This window comes from Sphaerodactylus townsendi, linkage group LG06, assembly GCF_021028975.2.
Source record: "Sphaerodactylus townsendi isolate TG3544 linkage group LG06, MPM_Stown_v2.3, whole genome shotgun sequence".
Taxonomy (NCBI): Eukaryota; Metazoa; Chordata; class Lepidosauria; order Squamata; family Sphaerodactylidae; genus Sphaerodactylus; species Sphaerodactylus townsendi.
In genome coordinates this window covers 37,168,993-37,191,947 of record NC_059430.1, presented here as the reverse complement: position 1 = coordinate 37,191,947, position 22,955 = coordinate 37,168,993, and the positions used below count along the sequence as shown (strand labels likewise).

Here is a 22,955-nt window from a genome sequence, read left to right as displayed (position 1 = left end):
GGAATGGCTAAAATTAATTCCTGAATCATGTGTAGCTCAATGTATTTGCATTTCCCCACCCCTATATTACCAATGAACACTGACAAAACACTGCAAGAATAATCCTTATTGTGGCGTGTGAAGAGAGTATAAGTTTTGCCTTTAAACTTACTGGGAGATAACTCACCAGCATGACATACCATTTGGTCTGCTGACATGGCCTGCTAGGTCATAAACAAGAGACCCCTTGCCCCTTAGAAAAGCTATAAAACTCTGTTTATGTTTCCGCAAAGGAAATTAGGTTTTCCAGGACCACATTCTAAAAACCCAACCTGTCAGACCAGGAAGATGGATCTGACATCCAAAAGGAGACAAAAGGCCATATAACTCAGATCACAGGGATTGGAGGGAAATTCAGGTTCATTCTGATTCAGCCTTCAGACTAGAAAGGAACATGCTAAAGCTTTATCTTGGAACTTGAGTCATTTGTCTGTTATTTTTCACTTTTCCTTTATGTCCTTTCCTTTTAAATAAAATCTTCGAAAAACCAGCAGTGTCAGAGTATCTGGCTTTGAAGAACCCTGTTCTCTTGGTTAAGTTACAAGGGAAAGAACCGCCCATGCCCCCTCTTTCTTTCACATGGTGGAACGTATAATCAATAGGTACTGTATGACAGTACCCTTTTACTGCCCAGTTTACTGCACGTACCACCATTCAGCATTAGATTCACCGCCAAATTATGTGGTGCAATTTCTGGGGTTGGTGCATATGAAAACAGGGCTGGCCCCACCTAGCAGGCAGATCAGGTAGACACCAATGGTCTTTCCAAAGCAAACTGAAAGCCCAACAGCATGTGAGACTCTAGTAGTTCTACCTCTGTGCATGTTCCCAAACTCTACATCTAAGCCATGCCTGTTATCTCTAAACTGTTTTACCATTTGTAGCACTCATCTCTCCTTTTTGATGTTTTTGAGCCATAATGTCTCAGAAAGCTTTCTGGTACCATCACCTGAACCACTCCCCTTACGTTTGTTCGTATGTTTGCCTCATTCTTTTTGTCCTGCGCCTTACAAATGCACACATGTGCTTTTATGCATTAGAAAAAAATGCCACAAAAAAAGACCAGTCACAGCAACCGATTGCATGAGGTTGCTGTTAGGATAAAATGGAGAAGAAGAGAACCATGAAAGAAGTCAGGCTATAAATGAGGTAAATATATTTATGAAAGACTGCTCTGTTATCTCTCTGTTGAAACTCATTGCATGTGGCAAGTCTGATGCCAGTGTTTCCTCCAAAGTGAACTGACATAGTTTCCTATTCTGTGACTCCTGGCAGCCCACAACCTTCCACTTCCCCAGAAAATTGCATCATTTGGAAACTCTGGACTGTGCAAACACCTCAGAATCTTGAACCTAAATCATCTTTGTAGAGTCTGCCATCAATTTGAGATTTTAGGTATAGCACCATATTAATCTGCTCACACCTAAATCTAGTCTGCAGGCATGTGTGATATAACACAATCTGAGGGAATGGGTGGGATAAAGAAGCTCCATTTACATGAGTCAGGATGGGGATAGTCACATATGACATCATAGAAAATGCAACGCATGGTAGAAGGAGCTTCAGTTTTCCCCTTCTGTGACATTTCTCCAAGCAAAAATGACCACAGGGAGCTCTGTCTGCCATTCTGAGGGCTCTATGTGTACTGATTTCAGCACATGGAACCTCACAATGGGACACACAGGGCCCTCTTAAAGGCTCAGGAAAACAGCATAGCAGGGAGTCTGAAGCCCCTCCTCCTCAGTCCCATGCTCTTGAGCCAAATCATTTCAGGAGGTTGGTTCCCCAATGTTTCCTGTGACAGCAAGTCAGATCAGGGGACCTCCAACCCAACTCCTGTCACTCATACTCAGGGCCAGAGCGAGGGGGAACTGCACCCAGGGCACATGTGCACCCTGTGCCCCTGCCACGCCCCTGTCCATCCCGCACCAGCGCACACTCCCTTGGCACTACACCACTGCTCATACTGCCTATTTTAGCCCTCTGTTTACCATGATGCAGCCTGTTTATCACTGTTCACAAGAAAACTGGCTAGTGTGAACATAACCTAAAGCTGAAATGAGTTTGCCACAGAAAACCACACCCCACATTTCATATTCTTCCAGTCTTTTTTCCCATAATGCTTAGTGATGCAGAATGGGTGATACGACACCATCACAAGGTCATTTTTCCCACCCACACTGCACTTGGTTTCTCCTTTTGGAGGCAGGCAAAGAAGGATAACAGCACATTATGCATCTTGTATCAATTGTTATTTCTCTCTTTATTAAGATCCTTATATCCCTTGTTTCTCCCCAATGGGAATCCAAAGCAGCTTGTAATATTATTCTCTCCTCCTCCATTTTATCCTGACAATATTCCCATGAAGGAGGCTAAACTGAGAGTGCGTGATTGGCTGAAGGACGCCTGGAGAGCTTCCATAGCTCTGCGGGGATTCAAACGTAGGTCTCCCAGATGTTGGTCTAACACTTTCAGCACTACAACACACCTCCTTGAAATTTAGTCTGAATCTTAATATGCTAATTTGCATACTGAACTCTTTCACTAACTCAGATACAGTTCACAACCAGAGTCTGCTGTCAGCATGCCCTCACAAGAATTCATGAGAACCTTTTGTCCATGGTTTTTACCTTCCTGTTTTGTCCACTTTACAGTAGAACTCCATTCACTGTAACGACCTGAAAGATGACCGTTTTGGCGTGGTTTGCTCCGAACACGAGCAACGTAAGCACTCCCAGTTACAAGATCAGTGTGATGGAGAAGGCAGCGTGAGACATTTGAGACAAAAACAGAGGTCGATCTCTGACAAATGAGAGAGAGAGATTATCATGGAAAGGGGAATAGGAAGCATAGGGAGCATAGGAAGACTCTCTTTCATGGGGGAAAGACACCAGCTATTCCTGCAAACAACCCCTTTAAAGGATATCGGTTAACAGGTGTTGGGAAACAACCTAGCTCTGCTTGAGAGCATGGAGAAAGCTGTTGCTACTAACAATAAGTGCATGAACTCAGTTGGGCTCAGCTTGGTATAGCCTGTTCTTACAATAATTTTTGTTTCAATCTGTAATAAAAGAGCATTCTATTCTTTCAGTGTCGAACATTTCAGGAAACTGCAGAAATTGGTGGAACAGGAATCCTGTTGAACAGAGGGGAAATTAAATATCTATTTGTGGGGAGTGTATCTCTCTCAAGAACAAACTCTTTATTGTCTTTCTCAGGTTCTGAAAGTAGCAGTAAGTTTATCATGAACCTATGAAGCCAGCTTAGCACTGATCTTTGCAAAGAGATAGCCATGTTAGTATTTTGTAGTGAAACAAAACAAGTCCTGTTGGCACCTCAAAGAACTGCATTTATTTCAGTCTCAGTTTTTGCTCAATTAAAAAAGGAGCTGGGACCCCTGAAAGGTCACATCATGAAATAAATGTTGTTAGTTTTTAATGTGCCAATGGACTTTTGTTTTATTTAGCATTTGATGTGCAAGTCCTGATAGATCCTGTGGTGACATCACCTGCACTTTATCCACATGGGGTAAGCAGCAGCAGGGAGAAGGGAATTTTGATTGGGAAAATGGCACAGGGAATGGCAGAAGCGTATTGAGGGGAAATGGCGTCTGGGGACAACACCTCCTCCGGGTGCCCCCCCCAGGGCCTGGGGAGGGCAAAAGCCAGACTGCATGGAGGGCGGGGGCAGGGCTCAGGGGTGGGGGGCTTGGACCAAGTTCTGCCCCCGCCTCTGTGAAGGCCAGCTCCTCCCGTCCCCAGGGCCTGGGGAGGGCAAAAGCTGGCCTACACAGAGGCTGGGGGTGGGGCTCAGTGGTGTATGGCTGGGTCCATGCTGTTTCGTCATGTGGAGTGCCCCCCATGTCCAGTGCCCCCCCTCCATGTGACCAAAAGGCATGCTCCCGAGGACATGGGTAACCCCATGTCCCTATAGGCCATAAGCCTCTGGGGAAAGGGTTTGAAATCTTTCCCTAACTGCTGCCCTGATCAAATTGGCATGTGCCTTCCTTTAGCTGAACTCATTACTGACCCGTGGGGTGACAACACATCATGATGGTTACTAGGCAGGCTATGTTTACATGTTGGTTTGCCATTACCTTCCCCAGCCATCTACACTTTACTCCCAGCAAGCTGGGTACTCATTTTACCAGCATTGGAAGGATGGAAGGCCAAGTCCTTGAGTCGGTTACCTGAAACTGGGCTGGATAAACTGATTGATTTTATTTGGTTTCTACAGTATAACTACCTACTCTCTCGGGTTTCCTTGCTGATTCTCTAGCATTTATCTTGCTAGGTTAAGAAGAAGGCCTAACAGGAAATAAAAAAAGTTGTGGCCTTCAGTTCACAAGATCTAAGGAAGGCTGTCCATTATATGACATTTTGGAGGTTATTAATTCATAGGGTCACCATAACTCAAAAATGACTTGACAGCAGATAACACACACATCTTGTTAGTTATTTTTTAGTTAAGCACTCTGTTTTCCTTCCCATCTTACAATATAAGGACTGATTTGGGTAACAGCTGTTTGTTTACTTGTTTTTAAACCATCGAAGGCTTGTTCTTTCCAGATTAGCTGTGAAATTAGTAGGCCTCATCCAAACTGGAAGAACACAAACATTTCTTATCCAGAGGACTTTACCTATCTTAGGTGAGTTGCAAAACCAAGAAAGAATAACCGTTTCATCGTGGCTAGATTCTGCTTCATAAAAAGTACACTCTGTAGTGGAAGTGTGCTAAGGGACCGTGGGCCAATCACACATTCTCCACCTAACCTGCCTCATATAATTGCTGTTGGGAGGACGCAATGAAGAAAGGAAGAATGCTATAAGCCACTTGGAGTCCCATTGTGGAGAAAGGCAGGGTATAAATGAAGTAAAATGAAATAAACATAGGACAGAATAAAAGCTTTGGCCCAACAAATCGGTTAATCTTTAAGGTACCATAGGAGTCTTCATTATTTTTGTGGCAACAGATGGCTGTGGAGCCTGATTCCAATATCTTCTGTCCATTCTGCCTCTTCTCTTTAAAAAATACTCTTAAGCTGATGAAAATGGATGGCAAAGCAGCCAACACAAGTTGGAAGCAGATAACTGACCAGGGATAGGACCCTGAGGTGCCACGCCATTCTATACAGGAGCTGCTCTTCTGACAGAACAGCTTTCCCATTTGTGGAGGAGGGGGTGGCAATTTCTCCCAGTTTCCTCCCTTTTGCTCAGACTCCCAAATCCTCTCCACATTCACACTGTTCCTTTGGAGCCACCAACCCCAAGAAGCACGATTTCAGGGAGTAAAGAAAGCTGCAGTGAGGGGAGGAGGAGACAAGAAAATTACTTTCCTCTAACAAGACTCCACTCACACTGTTTAGGATCCAAGCCCAAGGTGTGAGGGACCCAATAAATGAGGAGTCAGTGGTTAGATAGTTGACCTTCAACTTGGCAGACCTAAGTTCAAAAGCCTCCTGTGCCATGAAGCTTGTTGGATGCCCATGGACAGTTCATCTCCTCTTAGGCAAATAGCCCTGGCTCACAGGGCTATTATGAGGATAAAGGGGAGGAAAGGAGAAATATAAGGATGCCAGTTAAGATACTCCTTTTCTTTCACTCCATTCTCTTCTATTTCCTCCATATATCTCTCACTGCACTCTAGGGTTGCCAGCTGAAGATTTCCTAGAGCAGGGGTCTACAACCTGCAGCTCTCCAAATGTTCATGGACTACAAATCCCATCAGCCCCTGCCAGCATGGCCAATTGGCAGGGGCTGATGGTAATTGTAGTGCATGAATATCTGGAGAGCCGCAGGTTGCAAACCCCTGTCTCAGAGATTTTGGGGGTGGAGCTTTTGGGAGGGTGGGGGTCGGGAAGGAGAGAGAACTTAGCCAGGTTATAATGCCTTGCAATCCATAATCCAAAGAAGCCATTTACTACAGGTGAACTGACCTCTTACTTGAGATCAGTTATAGTTCCCCATCTGGAGATTGGCAGTCCCACTGTACTCAGTGCCCAGGCCCCATCTTTCCCTACACTATCATCTATTCCACTCTCACAGTAACAGTAGTACCAATGGTACCGGTACCTCCTGTACCTAAGATAATATTGTATTCAGAAGAAAGACAGAGAGTTAAGAGTGGGAGGCATGCAGTTTACACTGTTACACTGTTGCTAAGGCTAGCAAAATCAAATATGACATTTCTTAGCTGTCATTTCCTGTATAGACTGGAGGGTGGCATTAAAAAGTATTCAATTATGATGCAACAGATTGTGTCTATACCGCAATAATTTCTTGATTTCATAGGTGCTATAGGAGTCACTGTCATTTCCCCTACACAACCAATACGACTGTTCTTTTGGAATCCAAACAAAACTTCCGGTTGTATTCTGAAGTCAGTACAAATGCTTTGTCAGGTCTTTTGTTGAATACAATACAAAACAGTTGTTATCCATATGGCAAAAATGGCAACTGGAATGCTGCCATTAAACTAAATGGTCACAAATACCTCCCAGGATTCCCAGTCTCTTTTGTATGCAACTTCATATTCCAGGGTATCATCTAGCCAATGGCTTTCATTTGTTCCACCACCCGATTTCCATGTCAACAGAAAGTCATCTTCTTTTGTGAGGCTGATGTCTAATTCCTTTGGTGGAGGAGGCTGGACTGAGAGGGTGAAAAAGAGGTACACAGATCAATCTTTTATTCATATATATATATTAAAGAGTAGATGTTTGATGGATGCTCAAATCCTTGAATTCTGTGTGCGAGGGCACCTTTGACCCCCTATAGTTTTCTGAAAACCGTGGCTGGAGATTATTGCCAAAACAACTTAAAGTCAACGTTTGGTTGTGGGCAGCTCAAGAAAAACAGAAACTGATTTTCTTCTGAAATTACCTCAAGTGATCCACTAACCAATGTAAATTTGCAATACAATCTCTAGTACCTCTTCCCTTTCTGAATCCAGCTTGAATATCTGGCATTTCTCATTCCATATGTGATAGCAGTGTTTGTTGTAAAATGTTGAGCATCACTTTACTTGCATAAGAAATTAATCTGATGGTCAAATAGTTACTGTTTTCTTTGGCATCTCCTTTTTTGGAATTGGAATTCAAATTGAGCATATCCAGTCTGTTGGTTATTGCTTAATTTCACGTTATTGTTGGCATATAATTGTTAAGATTTTGATGGACTCCATTTCTGTGGCTTAAAAAGCTCTACTAGAGGTATGCATTTGTAAAATCTAAACAGAAAAATGTGCCTTTTAACTGTAGCCAAGAATCTCGATCATTTTGGAATTCCCAACTGTAGCACAGAGAAGGAATTCCCTGTTTAAAAAAAACCCCTCACTTTGGTTTGTACCAGATTTCACAGAGATTTAAATTTTATCTCCTTTTATCTCCTTTAAATGCTATGGGAAATCTTTCTGATGCTCTGAGGGGGGCTGTTTTTAAGATAGAGGTATCAAATTTGGGGAATCTCCTTAAAAGAGTCCTTGAGTTTGGTAAAAACTGGATCAGGGGTCCAATTTTATTGGCTGTCAAAAGGAAGATGAATAGTTCCAGTACAATTGGTCCCCTGATGCAATCTTCACCAAACTCAGGTGTTCTTCTAAGAAGTCTCCATCAACTATGCTGCAAATTTGGTGCCTCTACTTTTAAAAACAGCCCTCCTCCAGAACCTTGGAAAGATTCTCCATAGAATATAATGGAGCTGGAATTTTTTTTGGGGGGGGGGGGATTACTGAGAAAAACTAAAAAAAAATCCTATACCAGTGTGAGAATTTAAGATTTGTCAGAAATCCCAAAAAGTTTTGGGGTCTAATGTACTCCAATCTGAAAAATATTGTGTGTGCGCGCATATCCCTAAGCTCTATTGATATCTCATATACTCCTTGTGATTTGTTTCTCCCAATTGCTTTCAGTGCACAGACATTTATTCTCCTTTTCAAATTATATATATGTTCACACACTTTACCACAGTGAAAACCTAGATTCCTAGATTTAGAGCTGTATCACACACCTGTGCTCAGGGTAATCAGCTATCAAATGGGTCAGAATTCAGTTTTTGGTCTATCCTGATGAAGCTCATGAAAGTTAGATTGAGTGTGGGAAAGAATAGGGTTAGAGGAATTTATAGAACTCTACGCTGCACTGAACATCTTATCAGAGAAACCTACATGAGCCTCAGCCTTGTGCATGGCTGATGCATTCAGTTCCATGCCAGTAACTTGCTAAACTGATACTGGCCCACCATTAGTACCAGCACATATATATCTGCAAGGTGAGTGTACATAAGGTATGTACAAAAACAAATCTTGTGGTGGGAAAGTCAATTGTCTGTGAATTCACTCTGTGATGTTCCTGGAAAACTTGAATACATACCATTGTCAAAGAGGCTGACATTCAGTTGGACTTCCAGCTTCCGATTGGGTTTGAAAGTGTAGTACTGCTTCTCTGAAGCATAAAAAAAGGTCTGGCTTCTGTAGCAGTTCCAAATTCTACTTTGAATGTCTATATTTGGGATGCTACAGTTGGTCATATTTTCGAAGCCCCTGTAAACACCAGAAGAGCTAATTGTCGTTACTAATCTCAGAGCATCTCCATTGGGTAACTAGTGCTTTTCCCAAAGATTTCCTTTTCACTCACTGCTTTCAGTTACAGCACATTAAGCTCCTATGTTGTGGATATGAACCTTACAAAGCACTCAAGCCTCATTTATTCACCCCGCTCCTCCACCTAAGCGGCAAGCAGAGGAGCAGCAGTGGCGTAGGAGGTTAAGAGCTCGGGTATCTAATCTGGAGGAACTGGGTTTGATTCCCAGCTCTGCCGCCTGAGCTGTGGAGGCTTATCTGGGGAATTCAGATTAGCCTGTACACTCCCACACATGCCAGCTGGGTGACCTTGAGCTTGTCACAGCTTTTCGGAGCTCTCTCAGTCCCAGAGGCGTACCAGGGGTAAATGGCGCCCGGAGACAAATTGTCTCCAGGACGCCCCCAGACTCTGCCCCTGCCCCGCCCACCTTGGCTCTGCCCCTGCCTCCGCCCCCACTGCCCTTGACCCCGCCCATGTCACTATGGACATGGGCAAGGTTTAGGGTGCCCACCTCCCCCCAGACTCCCTCAGCAGGACTTCCTGGTCACGTGGGGGACCGATTTTGCGCCCCCCACGTGACCAGAAGAGTGGCGCCCGGGGACAAGGGGTACCCCTTGTCCCTAGGCAGATACACCACTGCTCAGTCCCACCCACCTCACAGGGAGTTTGTTGTGAGGGGGGAAGGGAAATGAGATTGTAAGCCCCTTTGAGTCTCCTTACAGGAGAGAAAGGGGGGAGATATAAATCCAAACTATTCTTCTTCTTCTTTGGGGGTGATCTGTCCAGGTCTTTTCCTGGCCAAGAGAAGGGCTGGGAGCATCCATCTGAGATCCCCCCCCCCAAGATCTTTGAGTGAGTGTAAATCCCCAGCAGTTGATTGACTTGAAGTGCCATCCTGTACAGAGTTACAGCCCTGAGGTGAGAATAGAATATTCCTGTTTTTAACCTGGCCAAGTGTTGGAGGGCAACATCATGTATCATTCTCCTTCTAATCCTACTGCTACCACTTCTTCCTGTTCCTCCTCACCACTGCTTTTTTTTTTTTTGGTTACTTCTCACAAATGACACCTTGCCCTTTGGAAAAAAACAGGCAGGAAAACAAAAGACACAGCGCTTCAATTCCTGGAAGAGACCAACAAGGGTAAATTGTCACTGTACTTCTTTTTTTCTTGAAAACTCTTCCCCTTTTTCTTTCTGAGCATGACTGCACCGAGATACATTAGTGAAGTTTGTCTTTCACTTTCCTCCTTATTGCTGATTTTTCTAGCTTGTACTAATATGAACTCTTTTCCCAATGAGATTATGGGGGGGAATGCTGATGGAATCCCTGTGCCAGAAGTTCATGCCTGGTACACAGGGAACTCAAGGATTATAGTTCTGTGAGGAAAGTCAGGAATCTTGAACACAGGATTTCTCAGCTCTTATCAAACTACAGTCCTTTGAATTCCTTGATAGAAGCCATGACATTCCTTGATAGAAGCCATGACATTCCTTGATAGAAGCCAGTTAAAATGGTATAACATGGATGTGCGTTGGTTTGTAACAGATATGTAGTACAGAGACTTAATCTTAGATCTAAATCTCATCCACTTTCCTTATGTAGGGACAGGAATATTATTCATGTACAGTGGAACCTCATAAATCGCCGATAATCCGTCTGAAGATTATCGGCGATTTGCGAAAACGGCATATTTAGAGGTAAGCCGTTTGTGCATGCGCAACACCGTTTGCGCACACACGCAACACCATTTCCATACCCTCGGCAGCCGAGGAAAATCGAGGCGGTCGACGATTTTAGAGGGTGGAAATTGACGATTGTCGAAGGCACCGATTTTAGAGGTACCACTGTAGTTAGTTTGGTGTCAGCAGAAGCTTTGAGGATAATCATGAGAAGTAGCACTCTCTCTGAAAACTCCCCCTGAACACAACAGCCTCATTTCTCCACCTTATTTTACAACACTTGGGCCACTCACCCTCTGTGTTCAGTCTTATAGAAAAGGCTCATCTTGATAAACTTTTGTAGATCTTTGTGCTCAGACCAGGTGCAGGATACAAATGATTCGTAGTCATTGAGGCACTGGAGAGATTCCATGAGCTGAGTCTCTGAAAGGCAAAAACAATTTCCCTCAAAAATTAGATTCCAACTGATGTCTTATAGGAACAAAGGGGGTAGTAGAGAATTATTGGCTAATGTGACAAGCCAGACCCCGATGGAGTGTGATTGGCAGTGGAGCAGGTCGTTCCAAAGGGGTGACACAGGTCAGCCTGGGAGGCTGGCAGGAATCTGGGGCAATGGTGGCCAGTGGGATATGTTTCTCCTGATATGCATAATGTGGGGTGGGAGCTGATTATAGACTCAGCATTTCTGGCTGGAGAAGGGGTGCCATTGGGCACACACAGGCCTGATTGTGCTGACCAGGGAATGCGAATGAGGGCCCAAGGACAAAGCTGGATATTGGGCCAGGACTTAAAAGTCATCATTAGGCATGACTGGGGCTGGCAAATGGTAGGTGTAGATACCTTATAACATGGTGGGTGAATTGTTGATGACTACGATCTATGTGCAAGTGAATTTGTGGAGTTATGGAAGGACAACCCCATCCAGCTTGCCGTGGCCTCCTGTGCTGCAGATGACTAAGGAGCTGCCCGCTCCATCAAACAGCTAATGTATAAACTCCCAAATCCCTTGATTCTGGTGGGTTTTCCGGGCTGTGTGGCCGTGGTTTTGTGGATCTACAAGATCCACCAGACCACAGCCACACAGCCCACAAAACCCACCAGAACCAGTTGAATCCGGCCGTGAAAGCCTTCGACAATCCCAAATCCCTTGTTTGTGAATTTAGGGAATAAAATTATACCACCATCTCAAGTCCATACTACACATTAAATTTAACAGTTATTCCCACAGGGACATGCAGCCATATGGCAGCTGCAAGTTTCCTGTAGGAAGTCAATTTTAAAGCACTGATTTAGATCTGGACTGTGGCTCAGGGGAGGAAAAGCCCCAACCTTCCTCCTTGCATCATTTCCTTTCTAGAAGCATAACGTATTTGGCCATTCCTCATTCTAAACCCACTGACTTCAATTATGTTAAAATGGTGTAACTGTTTAGGATGGCAATGTTAATCTCAGACATTGTTTTTCTTTGCCACTCAATCAACTACTTATCCATCCACCATTCCTTTCCTCTCCTCCCTACCCCATGACTAAGCATCTGACTAGTTTGCTCAGTTAACCATAAACAAGCTCACCCATCAAACCTATTATTGCAATTCATGAAACCAGTCAGGTGTACCTGGGACATCTATTTTTTTCATAACTTTCAAGACCTTTCTATTTTGTACTTGCACAGTAACAATGACAGATTGTGTGTGTGCATTTGTGTGCGTAGATCTGTGCATTGCAAGCATAGATAGAGCAAGGCATCCCTGTGGCTTCTCCACTGCACTTCCTATGAAGTTCCTGCTGATGGAAGTCTAGTCATCCATGGTTATGGTTGGTAATTGGGATTTACACCCATTGTTATGTTGGAACACAATAAGAACAGATATGAATGGCTTATACTTAGTCAGGCCCTAGGTTTATTAAGGATAGTAATGTCTACCCAGACTGGCAGAATTCCCCAGGGTCTCAAGCAGAGATTTTTCACATTACCTGTATATTTAAACTGGAATGTTAAGGACTGAACCTGGGATTTTCTGCATGAAAAGTTGATGCTCTCTCCCTGAGCCACAGCTTCTCCACAAATGTTGTCCCTAAACACAATATTTTCTACTTCCCTTTAGAGACATTCAATGAATGAATGATAGGTATTCAGGTACTCAGAACTCAATTACTGTGAAGGTTAAACCTACCTTGGTGAGTTCAGTGTCTGACACGGAAGCGGGATCTTGTTCCCCTCACAGCTGTGTCTTAGGTTGCCCCCACTTTTATCCAGTGAGCCCTCTGCTGATGGTGAGTTAGAAATATTGTAATAAATAAATACTACAGAACTTAGTGGGAGCTGTTGATAACAAAGCCATCCTTTATTGGTATAACCCACCTCTTCATATGCATGTTCTCTCTCCAGTTTCCATTTCTTAGACCAACACTAGACAGAATTCTAGGAGCTAGTTTACACATCTTATCAATAACTGTATACCTAACAGAACAAAGAAATGGACACTAGATAGATTGCTAAAGAGTAAATGAATGGAAGGAAGAAGTAGGAAAAGAGAGGAAAGGGAAGATATTTAATGCAAAACTCACGCTTCGTTTCATTAATATGCAAGATAAGGCTTAAAGTCAGGAGAGCACTGCAGAACGTCATGTTCGTCCACGTTTTGCTTTTCCTCTGGATATATGAGCCAGAAGAGCTTTCTTTGTATTGAGAAATGGCAGTTGTTCACCTAATGAATATGGGAACAAAGTATTCAGCATGAAAAATGTGAATCTAAAACTGTCTCACCTTCCAAGGTAGTGGCTTTTAAACATTCTAGCTGATAGAGCCCTTATCACATCGACTTCTTCCTGCTATGGAAATCCAGGAGCCACCATTTGTTGTAGAAGATCCATGGATATGTGCACAGCCAGTTCATGGGGGTATTCTTGAGACCTGTTTGACCTCACCATCACCATATGTGCAATGAGAGCACTATTGTGCTTAAACATTTCTAAAGAAGACTGAGGCCCCTTCCGCACACGCAAAATAATGCGTTTTCAAACCACTTTCACAACTGTTTGCAAGTGGATTTTGCTATTCCGCACAGCTTTAAAGAGCACTGAAAGCAGTTTGAAAGTGCATTATTCTGCATGTGCGGAATGAGCCTGAGAGAGGGGACAAGGTGTCTGACAGGAAATTTAATTCCCCATTAAGAAGCACCTGCTGAAGTTCCAACACTCACCAGCATCCTCAGAGCACAAATTGTTTACATCTGCACAAACTGTTTACAGCAAATCTTGCTGCCAAATTTTTCCTCAATTGTTTTCCTGAGTATTTTATTGTGATTTTTTCCTATTCATTTCAGAACCAGCTTTTACTGAGTGAGAGATCAAGTTGAAAAGGTCTTTATTTCTCCACCCCCAGCAAGCAGCTAGCCCTTATCCGCAGTCCGCGTAGTCACCTAGCCTCCCCTTCAGCTATTTTCTTCTCCCCTCAACCTCCATTTTTGAAAGGATTTTTTTAAGAAAATCATTGTCATATGAAATTAGCATTGTGATCTTGAGGCAGAGATAAGAAGTGATTGGATCAGCTTTGTCAGTTTTACCTAGACTTTGGTGGATTCCACATAGCATAAATATAACATCTTTAGGACATTATAAAAAGATCTGTTTTGGGTTTTTGTGTTTCCACAGCACGGGAGAACACAAGTATTGTCAGCCAAAATGGACCTTTTTTCCTGCCTGCTTCATGAAGCTCTTGTCAGTTTCACAATGGTGTCCACCATTTTGTGTGCTGCAGGAGATTCTCTGTGGAGATTCCCCACAGAGGTTTCCTCTGCTTGCAATTCATCTGTTTGCTATTTCACTGTAAAAAGTAGATGAATAAAGTTTGGTTAGCCTAGCAATCTCACGTACAAGTCGTTTTTTTCTTTTTTTTGTTTTGAGGGGGCTGCTGTGAAGCTACAGCAACACAAGTGTGCACATATTGCAGCTTCTCTAGTGCTGCTGCAGTTTCTTAGACTGCTCCCTCAAAACAAACAAAAAAGGAAAAACAACATGTGCATGGGATTGCTAGACTAAACAAACTTTATTCATCTACTTTTGACAGCAAAATAGCAAATGGATGAGCTGCAAGCAGAGGAAGCCTCAGTGGGGAATCTCCACAGAAAATCTGCTGCAACACACAAAATGGCAGGTGCAAGTGGCAGAAATAATAATAAGAGGTTTGGGTGGGAGAAATAAAGCATTTCCTGCCAGATTGTGTTTGTTCAGCAGGCAGGAATCATCCTCAACCAGTGTTGTGGGGGAGGAAAGATAGCTAGTTTAGCGATTTTTAAAAGACCTGGTTGAGGTAAAGAAAATGTGCTGAGCTCATTTTGGGGAAGAGACCTGTGCAAAATTCTTCCCCAAAACGCTATGTATAATGTCCTAAAGACATTATATTTGTGCTGTGCAGAATCCACCACCGTAGTGCTAACATTCAGCTACTGATACTGACACAGATACATGTTTCTGTTCCTTCTGGTAATGGTGCCTGTTCTAGTAGGTACTTTTGGCTTCCATTTTGTGTGGGTTGTTCTCCATGACAGAGATGGAGGTTGAGACATTTTTTTACATTGCCACTTCAATGTAATTGTGCAGTAGCACTACAGCATCTGCACAAAAGAAAAAAAAGGAGAAGGTTTGTTTTTCTGCATTATGGGTAACATTCTACCACCATTAGGAATAATACATTTTTAGCAGTAGCATGTGGAATAAATGCAGTTGAAGAGGTAAGGGGGAAAACAATGGGGGGAATGGAGATATGTGGCATGATTTCACAGAAAACATTTCCAAGACACAAGGTTTGTCCACTGGGAAAATCTGATAAGCTGTCCATTCAGAAAAGACCACAGTTTGAAAACCACTAACATTTTTTGCTTCTTATTAAAATAGTTTCTAGCAGAGTACAGGAAGGGCCAAATTTCCACCTCTGCTCTGATGGAGAAGTGAGAAGAAAAAATAGGGTGATTCTATGGAGCCAAAACAGGGACTCCCTCTCACCAGATCTGTTCATTTGGGAATTTCTTTTTCACACTGAGTTCAAAGAAAATAATTCTATCATTCGTTATGGGTGGTAAAGACTCCCAAATATATATCCTTGTAGCAGGGGCGTACCTAGGCAAACTGGTGCCCGGGGACAAAACCTGAGTTTGGCGCCCCCCTCCCCTCCCCGGCCCAGCGTATCGGCGGCCGCCCTCCCTCACCATGACCAAACAATGATTTTTTGTACCAGCTCACAAAACACCTCTCACTCCCAGCAAAACATACATGGCTCTCTCCCCACCAACTCTTTTCCTAATTTCCTAATCACAACAAGCCTATGAGGTCGGTTGTTAGCCTGAGAAACAACTCCAAGCCAGTGCAAGTGGGTATTAAGCATGTAAATCTCTCACAAATCACCCCCAGCAAAACATTTACCAAACAAATGTCAGCATCATCTCTCACAAAACACCTCCAGTGGAATCCACCCCCAAGCAGCATCACTTTCAATGGTGTTTACACTAGGGAGCTCAGATTCTTCTTTTAAATCTACCTTAAAGGGAGAATCTGGGGTCTCCGGTTAAAACAAAATTGAAAGTGATGCTGTTGGGGGCAGATTCTCCCCCACCCTGAAACAGCATCACTTTTGAGGGTTGGAGATTCAGATGAAACAAATAGCAGATTCTGCTGGAATCTGGGCAAATTTGGGCACATTTGGACAAAAATTGTTTGATTATGTCCTGCCCAAATATGAACAAATGTGAATGCAAGGTATTTGGGCTTTGGGGGGGTCTTTTTGGTGTTTTTTTGGCCTGCAGGGAGCGCATTTTTAAAGCTAGCGGCACCATGATTTCAGGGCATCATCCAGAGACTGCCCTGATGATACCACCCGAGTTTGGCGATGTTTGGTTCAGGGGAAGCAAAGTTATGGACACCCAAATGGAATGCCCCCATCCCCATTGTTTTCAATGGGAGCTAACCTGAGATGGGGGCTACCCATTTGAGGGACCATAACTTTGGTCCTCCTGAACCTAACTTCACAAAACTTGGGTGGCATCATAAGAATAGTTAACAGATGATACCCTGAAATTTTGGTGTCACTAGCTTTAAAAATACATCCCTTCCAGGCACACCAAGAAATTTGCCCAAGATTCTTTGTTTTGCAGTGACTTTGCTCCATTGTAGCTAATGAGGAATTTCTGAGGCAGGCTGCACATTTTTGAAGATAGAGGCACCAGACTTTCAAGGTGGCTCCAGGAAGCCCTCCTGGTAATAGCATCCAGGCTTAGAGACCTTTGCTTCTGAGGGTCCAATTTTATGGGCCCCCAAAAGGCTTATTTTGTTTCCCTGCTCCTGCACATGAAGCCTGCTGGTTGAGTTCTCTCAGAACTTCTCAGCGCTCCCACCCACCCACAAAAGCAAAGCTCACCAAGCTTGGATGCTATTACTCAAGGCCTCTTGGAGCCACCTTGAAAGTCTGGCACCTCTATCTTAAAAAATGTGTGGTCACTGCTTACACACTCAGAAATTCCCCAGAATCTGCCAGGCTTTTCAGCAAGTTCTGTGTGGGAAAAAATATTCAATGGAGCTTTCTGTTATTCCCAGCTCTGTGGTAGAGGTTTCCACAGGAGGCACTGTGGTAGTGGTGGGAAAAAATATTCAATGGAGCTTTCTGTTATGCCCAGCTCTGTGGTAGAGGTTTCCACAGGAGGCACTGTGGTAGTGGTCTTTCTCTGGACTCACACAAGCAGCCCTGCAGGAAATAAGTGCCCCCGCACTTATTTCCAATTCCAAAGCCTTTATTGGCATTATAAATTACAGAGTTAGTAGAAAAGGGGCATTTATCTACTAACTGAGACATTAAAACATTAAAATACATTAAAACATTAAATACATTAAAACAATGTTGAACATTCACAACCACACCTTGTAAACCGCACATATAAATTAATTTAACCATTACTACTATGTAGGCAATGATTGCGCCTGACCAAATAGTGCCTCAAAAAACTTGCAACATTCTCACATACAAGATCACAGGACCCGTTGAGTAGAAAGTTCATCACAGATGGTAACCTGACAGCGTTTGAGCTCTCTACCAATGGACAGATGTACATGGAGCGTAACAACTCGTATATTGGACATTCCAATAGTACATGTTGAACCGTCTCAGCAACGGCCATGTTACATTGACATAACCTGTTCTCATATGGAGTGTTATTATACCTGCCAAGAGTCATAGCATTAGGTAGAGCATTAAAACGAGTCAAAGTGTACACTCTGCGTTGTTTGGGATTGCACAGAATGTACAGATAGTTGGCACAGTAATCTGATCGGACAATTCCCAAGGCCTGTGGGGAGCAGCTTCCCCCCCCCTCCTGCAACATTCTCAGTTTCTCTCGTTCAACTAAAACAGATTTAATTTCATTATGAATTCTGATGGCAGACATAGTTTGGAACTGGTCAGCTGTTAAGCCCATGTTGTTAAGTTTCTTATCTATGTCAGCCAACCATTTCACAGATGTAGATTCTGATAAGAGTTGATGTATAAAACTATTGGGTCTGGGCTCAAAATGAATTTGGGTCCAGTACTTAAATACTCTTGTCCATGCCATCAGTTCCATACTATTTTGTCCAGTTTCTCTGCGTAGGGTGTCATATGGGATACACCTTGGTGACCCTAAAATTCTTCGCAAAAAGTATCCCTGTACTGACTCAAAAGGTGATTTAATTTGGGGGATCCATATTGGGGCTCCATATAATAGCTGAGGGATTCTCTCTGCATTGAAGATTTTCAGTGCAGCGGGGACAAATTGGTGTCCTTTAGAGTAGAAAATCGGAGAATCGCTGCAGCATTCACCTTAGCTTTGTTCTCTGCTTGTTTGCTGTGAGGGACCCAAGATAGGTTGTAACTGAATAGGAGCCCTAGATATCTAAACTGACTTACTTGCTCTAGGACATGGTTGTTCACTTTCCAGCTACATTTACACCTAGATTTTGCAAAGATCATGACTTTGGACTTGTCGTAGTTAAGCGTCAGCTTATTTACATGACAGTATTCTGCACTGCAGTTTAGTAGCCGTTTTAAGCCTACTTGGGAATATGACAAGAGAACAGCGTCGTCTGCATAAAGCAGGGTAGATATATGTAGCTTAACCCTAAACGTATGGATGGCCATCAATTTTAGTTAAGGTTGCAGGGAAGTCATGGAGAAATAGGCAAAATAGACTGGGTGCCAGTGGGCAACTTTATTTAACCCCTTTGTTAACCATAATTGATTCTGTTAACGTGCCATCCCTTGAAGTTCTTATTTGGCAAGTTGTATTCGTGTGGAACGCTTTAATTAGAGCTAAAAGTCTCTGTTCCATGTTTAGGGTTTTTAATTTATGCCATAAAAGTTCCCTATCTACCGAGTCAAAGGCACCCTTCAAGTCCAGAAAAGCAGCATAAAGCTTGCTTTTTCTTGTGCCTACGTATTTGAACATAAGAACATAAGAACATAAGAACAAGCCAGCTGGATCAGACCAAAGTCCATCTAGTCCAGCTCTCTGCTACTCACAGTGGCCCACCAGGTGCCTTTGGGAGCTCACATGCAGGATGTGAATGCAATGGCCTTCTGCGGCTGTTGCTCCCGATCACCTGGTCTGCTAAGGCATTTGCAATCTCAGATCAAAGAGGATCAAGATTGGTAGCCATAAATGGACTTCTCCTCCATAAATCTGTCCAAGCCCCTTTTAAAGCTATCCAGGTTAGTGGCCATCACCACCTCCTGTGGCAGCATATTCCAAACACCAATCACACGTTGCGTGAAGAAGTGTTTCCTTTTATTAGTCCTAATTCTTCCCCCCAGCATTTTCAATGAATGCCCCCTGGTTCTAGTATTGTGAGAAAGAGAGAAAAATTTCTCTCTGTCAACATTTTCTACCCCATGCATAATTTTGTAGACTTCAATCATATCCCCCCTCAGCCGCCTCCTCTCCAAACTAAAGAGTCCCAAACGCTGCAGCCTCTCCTCATAGGGAAGGTGCTCCAGTCCCTCAATCATCCTCGTTGCCCTTCTCTGCACTTTTTCTATCTCCTCAATATCCTTTTTGAGATGCGGCGACCAGAACTGGACACAGTACTCCAAGCGGTCGCACCACTACTTTATATAAGGGCATGACAATCTTTGCAGTTTTATTATCAATTCCTTTTCTAATGATTCCCAGCATAGAGTTTGCCTTTTTCACAGCTGCCATGCATTGAGTTGACATTCCCATGGAACTATCAACTAAGACGCCTAAATCCCTTTCCTGGTCTGTGACTGATAGCACTGACCCCTGTAGCGTGTATGTGAAGTTTGGATTTTTTTCCCCTATGTGCATCACTTTACATTTTGCTACATTGAACTGCATGTGCCAGTTCGGAGCCCACTCACCTAATTTATCAAGGTCCGCTTGGAGCTCTTCGCAATCCTTTGTGGTTCTCACCACTCTACATAATTTGGTATCATCTGCAAACTTGGCCACCACGCTACCCACCCCTACTTCCAGGTCATTTATGAATAGGTTAAAGAGCACTGGTCCCAAAACGGATCCTTGGGGGACACCACTCCCTACATCTCTCCATTGTGAGAATTTCCCATTTACACCCACTCTTTGCTTCCTGTTTCTCAACCAGTTTTTAATCCATAGGAGGACTTCCCCTCTTATTCCTTCATTGCTGAGTTTTCTCAACAGTCTCTGGTGAGGAACTTTGTCAAAAGCCTTTTGGAAATCCAAGTAGACAATGTCCACCGGTTCACCCCTGTCCACATGCCTGTTTACACCCTCAAAGAACTCTAGTAAGTTTGTAAGACAGGATTTGCCTCTGCAAAAGCCATGCTGACTCTTTCTCAGCAGGTCTTGCTTTTCTACATGTTTTATAATTTTATCTTTAATGATAGATTCTACTAATTTACCAGGAACAGATGTCAAACTGACTGGCCTGTAATTAGGTTGCTTAGGGGGTCACCATCTTCTTGGATAAGTGCGTGCATAAAAATATGCAGTTCACCAAACAGCTAAGGGAAAACACATGAGCAAAAAACAACAACAAAAAGTCCACTGACCTTGCTATTGTCATACTTTTCGTAGCTGAAATCCGAGATTTTAGAGACATTGGAAAGTATCTTAGTCTTTGTTCACTGCCTGCTGGACCTCTTCACAGACCTTAGGAGCCTGCAAATTCCCCAGTCTCCAAATCTCCCTTTTCCTGAGTGAAAATGTGACGTTGTGTACAAATCATGGGTTATTCTGTCTCTGTCTCCACTTCTGAATTTCATTTGTCTTTCATTTCCTCTTCTGGTGAATATGTACATCACCACTTCTCGGAGAGGAAGGAAGCTGCTTTATTGTTTGCACCATTCTCTGGAATAAGAATGTTTTTTTTAAAAAAATACATTGACAACAGAGCCCCTGTGGTATCTGTTCACATTCCAAGAGAGGTGATATCCTCATTGGCGATTAATCCTCATAGTCACCCAAAATATCCAGGTTCCCTCGAGATCTCCTCACAGCTGAACTGCGGAACACAGATCAGTCCCGTTTCTGGCCCTCCCCCCCCCCCCCCCCCCCGGCCCTTATCACGGGATTTTCCTGGACCTGCTGGTATATGCACCTTTTTGAAAAAACACTCCAATGGGAGCTAATAGTAGGGACTACACATTTGAGGGTCCATAACTTTGGCCCCCATGAACCAAACTTCATCAAACCTGGGTAGTATCATTAGGAGGGTCTCCTAAAGACACTCTGAAATTTTGGTGTTGCTAGCTTAACAATTGCACCTCTGACAGCAGGCGCACACACACACACACCCCTCCACAAGGGGCAGGCCTAGATGTCTTCACTAAAAACTTGCTGCAGTGAGGATGTTGGAACCTGGATGAAAAGGTGTCGATTCTTTTGAAACTTGGTTGTTTCTAGATTAAATTTTCAGTGGGAATTCAGCCAGAGTGTCAGGCCCTAAGTACTTTCAAGGCAAAGAGAAAGTAAAAATGTGGCAGCTGAGGTTTTCCGTGGTGTGGAGGTAAATAACATCCCATTAAGCCACTATTAAGGGGACATGATGGTTTTCCCCCCCTCAAGGCTGATTGTCAGCTTTATCTCTCAAGCGTGCTGGTTTCCAAAAGACTCACTCTATTTTCAGCCAATCTCTGTCCCTTTGGTGTACAGAAGGAAGTGGTACTGCAGCTAAGTATGAGATGTAGGATACATTGATGGGAGGGAGCAAAGAGTCTATACCTCCCGTTGGCCCAAACCAATTCCCCACTGCTTACCTTGGTAGGTGTGTCATGGCTAGTAATCTCATAGAGTTCTTCATGTTGTAGTGACTCAAGTGCATGTCAATACAGACTGTATTGACATTGCACTTGAGTCACTATAACATGAAGAACTCTATGAGATTACTAGCCATGACATACCTACCAAGGTAAGCAGTGGGAAATTGGTTTGGGCAGACAACTGTATTGACATTGCAATTGTGGCTGTGACCCCACCCATTCCAACTTTCCATACATTGATTGACTCTTCTGCCTAGAACCTACAAGTGTGCAAACGGTACATGCATCAGCTCTCTCCTGCATTGTTGCAGTGTGTGCAGCATACAGATACTAGGCATACATAGCTTGTAGACCATGTAGGCTCAGTGAAGATGATCAGATCAGTGCACGGATGTTGGGCAGCAGGTCAGGTGTGTGGGGTGGGGGGGGGTGCTGATCCTTCTCCTCCATCCAAGTATTAGTCATCTGCACAGGGATGCTGTCTTTGCAACTACTAACTTTTTAGGACCTGTGCACAGACAGTACCTTATTCCCACATCAGATTGCTGATGGGTTGTGGCGTATACATCAAGAGTCAAGGAGGTGCTATGGATCGCAAGTCCCCAAGTCCAGGAGATCAGAGGGCACCTGATGCTAGATAGAGTGGTGTTGCCCCTGAAGGACCAAGTGCCAGGGGCATACCACCCATGGGGACATGTTTGGACAAATGTCCCTGGGCGGCGACCATTTGGTCATGAGAGAGTAGAAAATCGCCCCCACACACCTCTTCCTTCCCTGGTGTCCGGGGCTGGGAGCAGCCACTCCAGCCCTCACCTGGGGCCCCTGCAAGGCCGCACAGGACTTACCCGAGGCCAGGGGAACCTCCGCTGGATGAAGAGAGGAGTCAGCATCAAGTGCTTCCAAGAGGAGCGACCCAGCCCACCCCAGAGACCAGCGCGGCAGTTGTGGCAAGGCCCGAGACAGCACTGGTGAGAACAGAGGGCCCGGGCAAGAGGAAGGAGAGGCCAGGAATGTTGCAGCTCGACATGGCAGTACTGCGGGAGTGGGCGGACTCCTCACAGGGCCCCTGGCCTAAGCCGGAAAGTCATGTGGCCCAGGGGAGCCCAGCCAGCATGGCAAGGAGCCAGGCAAAGGGAATCCCCCCCAATCGAGCTCAGGGCAAGAAATTAGTTTTCATTTTGTGTTGATACACCACTGCCAGGTGCAAGATCTGGAGTGTTCTTGGATTCTGCCCTGCCCCTGGAATTATAGGTGGCAGCAATGGCCAGGAGTGCCTATCAGCAACTCCGGCTGGTTTGCAAGGTTCCCTTTATCTGAACAGAAGGGACCTGCCCACAGTGCTGCATGCCTTGGCAACCTCCTGTCTGGATTACTGCA

The 22,955-nt window shown here is 44.0% G+C and overlaps 1 protein-coding gene across 1 annotated transcript in view; it reads right to left on the bottom strand.

Annotated features, from left to right (window-relative positions):
- Positions 1 to 20,440, bottom strand: part of CSF2RB (colony stimulating factor 2 receptor subunit beta) — a gene marked incomplete at its 3' end in the record, with an annotated part of 31,952 nt that extends 11,512 nt beyond the window's left edge. Inside the window, 6 exon segments of the mRNA XM_048501528.1 lie at positions 2,670 to 2,841; positions 6,532 to 6,689; positions 8,408 to 8,577; positions 10,591 to 10,720; positions 12,866 to 13,005; positions 20,370 to 20,440. Coding sequence (XP_048357485.1) covers positions 2,670 to 2,841; positions 6,532 to 6,689; positions 8,408 to 8,577; positions 10,591 to 10,720; positions 12,866 to 12,926 — 691 coding nt within the window.
- Positions 20,441 to 22,955: the final 2,515 nt, after the last annotated feature.